General features: G+C 43.4%; 1 protein-coding gene across 2 annotated transcripts; it reads right to left on the bottom strand.

The window, feature by feature from the left end:
• Window positions 1-2,060: 2,060 nt before the first annotated feature.
• Krt40 (keratin 40) lies at window positions 2,061-8,034 on the bottom strand. Of its 2 annotated transcripts, XM_028755095.1 has the most exons (7): window positions 7,588-8,034; window positions 6,189-6,271; window positions 5,734-5,890; window positions 4,596-4,757; window positions 4,395-4,520; window positions 3,141-3,361; window positions 2,061-2,160 (listed from the first exon to the last, which is right to left on the bottom strand). In XM_028755095.1, the coding sequence occupies exons 1-7, from the start codon at window positions 8,032-8,034 to the stop codon at window positions 2,061-2,063; spliced, it is 1,296 nt and encodes a 431-aa protein (XP_028610928.1). The 2 variants fall into 2 exon arrangements, with proteins under 2 accessions (XP_028610928.1, XP_028610929.1); XM_028755096.1 differs by lacking the exons at window positions 5,734-5,890; window positions 6,189-6,271.
• Window positions 8,035-8,977: the final 943 nt, after the last annotated feature.

Genomic DNA, 8,977 nt, shown 5'->3' with positions numbered 1-8,977 from the left:
AGAGGTTAGAGCACTGGCTGTTTTTCCAGAGGTACTGAGTTCAGTTCCCAGCACCTAAATGGTGCCTCACAGCCATCTATAATGGAGTCTGATATTCTCTTCTTGCATGCAGACATTCAGACAAAGCACCCATACATTAAAAATACATAAATAAATATAATTTTAAAAAAGATTCTATTGCCAAAACACTAGATACTGCTCTCAGATCATAGACAAATCATGTTGGCACTGAGCAGAAGCTCCACCCCTGCTGGTTAGTTTGAGGAGTTACTGCTGTCATTTTGCTACATAAATATAGTATTCAGCCACCCTCTTGATTCTTATTTGTATACCCATTGATAAGTGCAACTATCCGACCTCATCAAAGACGTTTCTTTGTGCAGCGTACGTAGAGGTTAACTCAGAAACACACACCTTGTCAAAGTGCAGAGGCTACGTCTCAGAGGGATGTTCAGCCACAAATGAAATGTCTACAACACGCATTCACCCCCAAGACTCAGGGGCTACTGTGAAAGAGGGGCCAGAGAGATTGCAAGAGCCAGAGGTCCAGGAACAGACAGTGCTTTCTGAGCACAAAAGGACTCTGTACTCATGAACTGGAATCAGCTGCAGATGCCACACAAGATCAAACTAGTCAACATTTCACTGTGGAGTGAGGAGGGACTCACAGGCCACCACCCACAGCTGAGGCGCTATGGACAGTTAATGGCTATTCAGGAGGGAAAGTCAGTTTTCTTTAAGGGTGTGGTCTTTGGTAGATAGACTCTGCTCCAATAGATGGCCCCATGTGGACAACACAAATTGGATTAAGTGGGTTAAAAAAATAGAAAACATCAAGGTGGGAATAGTCTGTGTGGAGTCAGGAGGACATACATCAAAATATGCATATGACATTCTCAAAAACTGATATATTAACTATGTTAAAAGAATTAATATATTAATAAGTTAATTAAGTTAATATATTAAAAGAATTTAGGGGGTTTCTGTTAGGAGGAATAATAAAGAAATGTATGTATATTTAATCTTTTTTTACAAGTTTCCTTCTCTTCCTCCCTCTCTTTATTGAATCACAGTCAATATAACCTTGAAGCCCGAGATAAGCACCTTGCTGCATAGCCTGGAAGCCCTTTTGTGCTCAGAAAGCCCTGGTGGACATCAGATTCGGGTTCTTACTACGCAAACCTGGTCTTGAACTTGAAGTATTCTTGCTGCTTTTTTCTTCTGAGTGCTAAAATTACAGCTGCAAATGATGGCATCTGTATGAGAATAATTATTTTTATAACCTATGTGTATCTTATGGTATATTAAATAATGCAACCACTAAAATGATGAACAGAAAATGTTTTCTTTTAAGTTGGAATTAAAGTGCTTAGGTAACATAAGTGAAAAATTGTAGCTGTATAAATTGTTAAATATAATTGTCTCTACATAGAAAACCAATTATAAGAATGAAAGCTAGAAGGCCCTCCTTAGTATTGGCCATTTGTGGGCTGGAACTGTATGTTTTCCTTTAATATGCAAAAGTTAATATGGGAGAACCTTGTTCATTTAGAATTAAAAGTAAAATACATGTTATTTTATTTTCCAGAAAGATACATACATCCATCTTTTTAGATATGCAATATTTCTCCTGGATCATTTAATCTGTTCAATGAGTAAAGATATTTTCAGACTGAGTTTAGGCAAATTCAAACTACAGTAATGGGTTTAGACATTTTCTCTTCTGTTAAATGGCCTAACCAAGGCCATTGGCCACTAAACTGTATTTACCACCTTAAAGAAGAGAAGCAAGTTTTATTTGGAGATTAGCAAGAATGCTTCACGGGCTTCCAGAAGACTAAAAGCAAGCTTAAGCCACTACCAACAGACCCAGGATGCTCAGTGCAGATTTTCAGGATCTGAAATCCCCGTAGATCCCTGTTTCTGCACTGGGTGGAGCCTGGTTGAGGTCCCGACTCCGAGACAGATCCATGTTTCCAGACTGGGCGTAGCCCGGGTCAGATCCTGACTTCTTTCTTGAGCAGTTTTGATTTCCATCCACCGTGCTGGAGATTTAATTGTCATGCACAGCAGTTTTCAACTGTGCAAATCACGTAGGCTGAACACGGCTCACACGCGCTGTTGGATACGGACGCTGTGGAGCCTGGATTGCACGGGAGTCTGGGGGAAATCAATTCAAACTAAGTTTAGCAAGAGGATGCTGGGAGCATATCAGCTCAGACGTTAGAAACTGCCTTACAAATTGTCCTCAGTGGAGGCCTTGCATTTGATCCTAGCCTGTTTCATCACTGGCCCAAGAACAGCCCAGTCCATGGCTGCTTCAGTTCACTGAGGCAGGTATTGCTGTCCAACTCCTCTTTAGCTTGTGAAATGTTAGCTCATGCTTGCTCCCGATTTCCCTCTTATGGAAATATGATCTATGAAAACCATTGTTTCCAAATTGGAGGAGATTTTAGAACATTTACCATAGACTTAGCCTTAGCTACTCACTAAAATTGTTTCTTTTTACACTGTGTGTATGTGTGTGTGTGTGTGTGTGTGTGTGTGTGTGTGTGTGTATTAGAGGACAGCCTATAGAGTCAGTTGGTTCTTTTCTTCCACCATGTAGGTTCCAGGGATCGACTTTAGGTCATACGACTCTTCAGTAAGTACCTTTACCAATTGTGGTAGTTTGAACGGGAAATGTCCTCCAATAGGTTCAAGTATTTGAACATTTAGTTCCTGGTTGGTGGAACTGTCTGGAGTGGGTGGTGCATCCTTGCTGGAGGAAGTACGTCACTGGGAGTGGGCTTTCAGTTCAGTCTTTCTGCTTCCTGTTGCAGTTGGAGATGTGATCTCTAAACTTCCTGTTATTTCTAAACTTCCTGCTGTCAGGCCTGATGCAAGCTTGCTGCCATGCTTCCCAGCCATGACGTATTCTTACTCATCTGCAGCTGTAAGCCAAAATAAACTCTCTCTTCCTCAAGTTGTCTTTGGTCATGTTCACAGAAACAAAGAAGTAACTAAAACACCCACTGAGCCACCTAGCCATGCCTTTCCTTCACTGTTTAAAAAGGAAGACCCCCATTATGAAATTGACCTTGGTCAGGCCTTGAGGAAACAGAATTAGCCTTGGGAACTCTGGGGACTGTGTAACTTGCCTGCTGTCCTCCTTCTCCAGAAGGCCCCTGTATGTGTTGATCTCACATTCCAGCCGGGCCTTGGTGTCCAGCAGCACCTGGTACTCCTGGTTCTGACGCTCCAGGTCACAGCGGATCTCAGCCAGCTGGTGCTCCACATTGTCGATCAGGCATTGCATTTGGGCCAGTTGTGTGCTGTACTGGGCCTCAGTTTCTGCCACAGTACACTCCAGAGACTCCGTCTGCAAGAGGAAGACTTTCTCAGAAGGACCATATTACAGACCCTTGATGTACCCCCCTTTCCAGCCCTGAGACCTCACGGCGAGTTACTTAGCTTCTCTGAGCCTGTTTTATTCTATAGTCAATAGAGAATGCAAAGTCCCTATGTCATGGGGAGGCTGGGAAGGTGAGAGGAGCGGACACACGGGGAGCATGTGGAACAGTATCTGGAAGCAACTCAAGGCCTTGTCACCTCTGTCATTATAACATTTGTCACCCAGGACATTTTTGGGTAGCTCAAGGAGTCTAAGCATCTGCACAGTGCCAATACAACAAAGGAAGATCAGGGCTCAACCACCATTTCGTTTCTACTGAGAACTGCAGAACATTCTGGCACTTACTTCCTTTGACCCTAGCTTTTCCCCACCTGCTCAGCCAAGCTAGTGAAGGTGTCTGCCATAGATTACACCGTGCCTCTCCTAGATGAATGCTCAGGTGAGGTTCATGTAGGTATACTCCTTGGACACAGCCCAACATGTACCGCAGTGCCTGATGGGACCTGGTATATGTGACTTTCACTGCATGGTGTTCTTGTTGCGTGGGTGGGGAGGAGTGTGGCGATATGCAGATCTTAGCTGTAGTATGAACACTTGAAACTTGATGTGTTTCTTGTTTTAGACACTGGTGAAACTGGAAAACTGTTCATCAATTAAAGGAAATGAAAATCTGTTGCTAAGCTTAAGGGCCTTTAGCTCAGCTCTCCCAGTCCCACTGTGTCCAGACTTTTCTTGTCTCTAGCAGATGGTATTGGGGGACATGCTTTGGCTTAGGAGGATCAGGGAGGCATACTGGTGAGAGCACAAAGGCTGTTGATATGTCCTTCTGCTTCCAATATGGACAAGTAACATATGTGAAGAAAGGCAGGGAAATGCCAGCTAGGCTAATTGGGTGCCCAGACCTGCTGCTGAACTGTGAGCATCTCTCTGGATTTCTGTCAAACAGCATAGCATCTCTGGGATGCTGCTGACAAAGGCTGGTACTGTTCATCCCACGCACCAGGGTTTGCTGCGCCTGGAGCTCAATTTCCAGAGCGTTGGCCTTACGCTTTAACTCCAGCATCTCCGTCTGGCAGCCCTGCAGCTGCTCCGCACTGGACATCTGCTGCTGGTTCAGCTCTTCTGTCTGTAACAAAGGCCCCGTTAGAGAGCTCAGGCAAGGCACCCTCCCTGAAGTCCGCCCTTTCCCCAGGGCACTGACCTGAGCCGTGAACCACTCCTCTGCATCCCTGCGGTTGTTGGCCAGCACCCTTTCATATTGACATCGCATTTCATCCAGGACCTTGTTGAGGTCCACAGTGGGGGCAGTGTCCAGCTCCACACTGAGCCGATCTCCAAGCTGCTCACGGAGCAGGTTGACCTCCTGAGAGTGGAAATGGAGTAAAGAATGTCAGAGTGATGTGTGTGTGTGTGTGTGTGTGTGTGTGTGTGTGTGTGGTATTAATGGGATGAAAAAAGCATCATATTTTGATTTTTGGCACATTGGGTAAAAGTCTAGGATTTTATTTCAGTTTCTCTTGGTTAAATATCTTTTTATTACTTCTGTTTAAGAAAGATGTTTAAAATTTACATTTACGTGTCTCTGTATGCCACATGGAGCAGGAGTTATGGACAGTTGTGAACTCCCTGAGATGGGTACAGGAAACTGAATGTGGGTCCTCTGGAAGAGCAATCAATACTCTTAATTGTTGAGTAATTTTCCCATCCCCTCTTTCTATTAGGTTTAAAAGTCTCAGCTTCTTGATCTGCAAAATGGGTGTAATATTTCCCAGAGAGTTATTGTGAGACAGAGAAGAGTTATTACACACACAATAAATCTATAAAATTGGTGACACATGCTAAGGCATCCACAATTGCTAGCTACTGTTACCATCAAAATATTCATAGAGTAGATTTTGCTTAACTTTGTGACATCACTCTGCTTTTCATTCTTAATAGTTGATGATAGAAACAAGATTATAAATGCATGATATCTAAAAACGTGATTCCAAATATTGCGTGATTATTTACCCCTCTTTTGGAAGGGGGTACACAGCCTAATTAATTGGCTCATTTTTCTTGTACAATAGAGCTATGGAGAAAAGCATGGGTTGAGTTACTTCTCTATCCAAGCAACGGCAAGTGGCCTCACCTCCCTGGCACTGCTGTTATGTTACGTAAGGATACACGCTGTACATCACATCGACCTTGAGAGACACGGGTGCAGTCATGCTACGCAATGAGCATGTCTCTAGGTTTGTTCCAGTTTAGGCAGTGTCTGTCCCTGTTCAGTTTATACACATGAGATCTCTCAGCCGCACTCTTCCTATAGTCTTTGACCCAGTGGCCACTTTGCTCACCTCTTCATGGCCTTTCTTAAGGCAAAGAAGATCATCTTTCAGAGACTCCACGTGGGCCTCCAGATCTGACTTGCACAGGGTCAGCTCACTTAGGATCCCACGAAGGCCACCGATGTCATTCTCTACCAGCTGGCGCAGGGACAGTTCACTCTCGTACCTTTCAGAGCAGGAGAAAGGGAGAGGAGTGACTTAATGGGCTAAAAGTGCTGTGGGTGCAGGGGAGGATGACACATGGCCTCCAGGAAACCACATGCCTCAATTTCCCTTGCATTCCAAATGTAGGTGAGCTCAAAGTTCAAACATTCGCAGTTAAAAATATATTATGCAGAGAATATTTTCTCTCACTGGAAGCCATTATTATTAACTATTATTTTCTAATTAACATTAAAATTTAACATGTAAATTGTATACACAAAATACAGTGTGGCTTAACAAATAAACTTAATTTGACTTACTTTGATCTAAAATCATCGGCAGCCAGTTTGCAGTTGTCCACCTGTACGGCGAGTCTAGAATTCTCTGCCTTTGTGCACAATATCTAAGAGATAAGTCATCATTTAATGAACAGCTCTTTAGAAGAAACCTGCATATCTATTTTAATAGCCATGTCATTCATTAGTTTACGGAAGTTTTTTCCTAAGTTAACATAACATCTCTTTTCAACCCGTGTTTCCTATTAACTACACCACTTCATGAAGAAAAAAAGAATTCAGTGCCAAATTAGAAACAAAATACAGAAATAAGGTTTCCTTCCTAAAATGAAAGATTTTATCTTGTTTTCTTATTATGTGTAGGTGTGTGTATGCATGTGAGTACATATGTGTGAGTGTGTGTTTATATGAGAGTGTATGTGTATGTACATGAGAGTGTATGTGTGTAAGTGTGTGTATGTGTGTTGATAAGAGTGTAGACTTGTGCAGTGAGAAGAGGGTGTTGGGTCCTCAGGAGATGAAGTTTTAGTGATTGCGAGTTGCCATACATGGGTGTTAGGATCTAGACTCAGATACTCATGAGCTGTTAGCCACTGCTGAGCCATCTCTGTGGCTTGTGGCTCAAGGTTTCCTTTATAAGTGGTATAGGGCATTTTGCCATCATCATTGGCTGCTGAGCTTTGTTAAAGTTTCCCACACTGCTAGTGTAAATTAGAATTGCATTTCTGTCTGTGGTCATAGAAATTCATCAATTAAAAAAGAAGAAATGGCTTTGTTGGTCAAGGGTTCAAAATACTAGTAGGAGGACCTGGGTCCAATCCCACAGAACTCATGTAAACAAGATAAATACAGCAGCCGATGTCTGTTAAGGTAATGGGGAAGTAGAAGCAGTAAGACCCCTGGGGCTCTCTGGCCAGTGTTCGGGAATGCAACCAAATCAGTGAGCTCCAGCTTCAAGGACAGACTTGGTCTCAAAAACAGGCTAGGAATGGAAGACACTTGCCGTTGATCCCAGGCCTCCTCACGAACACTAGGCATGCTTTCCCTCCCCACATGGTCATACATCACATCGCATACCCACCGCACATATGTGCACACTTATAAATAAATAGAGAATCATTACCAGAACTCAAATGGATGGCATTCGTTAGCTGTTTGATAAAGAATATAAATATGCAATGATACATGCAGAACAGGTTTCAGAAGATATCGTAATTCAATTTCCCTCACACTGTAGACAAAGTCTACAGCAAGGTGACATTTCTATAGTCACTCAATAATTCGTCGAGAATGAGACAGATCATTTGACGTAGCTCTGGGAATCCCTCTTTCCTTTGTTTTACAGCCACAAAGCGACCTGTCCCCGTATAGCTATGAGAGAAATCAGAAATGGGAAACAGAGAACATCAAGACAGTGAGACACCTTTTGTTGGAGCTCTTCAATGGTGTCAAAGTACCGCTGATAATCGGGGCAGACCAGTGGGGCATCGGGCTCACACTGCTCTCGGATCCTGCATTCCAGCTCTGCGTTGTTCTCTTCCAGGCTTCTCACCCTCTCCAGATAGCTGGCCAGTCTGTCATTCAGGAACTGCATGGTCTCTTTCTCATTACTGTTGAAAGTCCCTTCCTCACACCATGCACAGCTCCCCACCAGGCAAGGACTGTTACAACCGCCAGCCAAGTAGCACGGTGAGAGGCAACCGGCTGGGAGGTGAGTCCTGCAGAGGAAGCTCGGGGTTTGACATCTGGAGGCAGCACAGGTGCTGGAGAGGCAAGTTGTGGTGGTGGGGCAGAATGAGGCAGTGGCACAGCCCGATGCCCCCGCACAGGGCTCAGAAGAGCAGCAGCCAGCGGAGCCGTCGGAAGCCATCTTCTGAGAAGTAATGAACAGATTGGATGCAGTACTGCTTAGGTCTCGCCTAGTCTCCAAAGGTCTAGGGCTTTTGGCCTCCTGAGACTTTTATATCTCCCTTCAAATGAGTGTTTACAGGACACACCAATGTTTTCTCTACCACTGCAGGTGCCAGTTTTCCTACAAACATTTCATTAGTGTTGATTATTTTTGGAGGAAGTTTTATGCCTCGTAAAAGGAGGATAACTTCAGGTTACTAAATCAGGACTAACGCCGTTTCCACATGCTGCTTGAATAAAAACTCTTATTTCAGCAAGCAGCCATCGGAAACATTATCCTTTTGAACGAATAAGGAATCAAAGAGAAAAATTGAGCCATCAGTTAATTATAGGTAGAGTTCATTAGAGATACAGAAAGTCATATTCCCATAGGATTTAATTTTGAAAATTGATTGCTTGGTCTACTTTACAAATGGACATCACAGCTTATTAAATTGCATGTATTTGTTTGTGCTACCAACAGCCATGGAAATGCTCATTGTGGTTAGCAATCTTGAAGCATACGCTTACGTGGTAAAGGAAAAGGTTTATGCTGAGTGTAAAGTGCGTGAATTCATTTTATAGACTGATGAGAATAATTGAGCCAAAATATGAACTCGTTATCAAGATCTGAGTTGCGATCTTTGGTCCAGAGTTGTCAGTCTGTAGCCCAGCTCTAACCATGCCTAACCCTGCTTAGTTGGTGAGATTGGATATGTTTGCTCTGAGTGGATAGTCAGACACGGAAGCTTTGCCTTCTTAGATTTACATTTTAGATGCGTCGTGCTATTTTTTTTAAAAGCAGTCTTTCTTCTTCCTTCCTTCCTTTCTTTTTTACTTTTTCCTCTCTCTCTCTCTCTCCCTCTCTCTCTCTCCCTCTCTCTCTCTCTCTCTCTCTCTCTCTCTCTCTCTCTCTCTCTCTC

This window comes from Grammomys surdaster, unplaced genomic scaffold, assembly GCF_004785775.1.
Source record: "Grammomys surdaster isolate TR1022 unplaced genomic scaffold, NIH_TR_1.0 126048, whole genome shotgun sequence".
Lineage (NCBI taxonomy): Eukaryota > Metazoa > Chordata > Mammalia > Rodentia > Muridae > Grammomys > Grammomys surdaster.
This window is presented reverse-complemented; position numbering and strand designations above follow the sequence as displayed.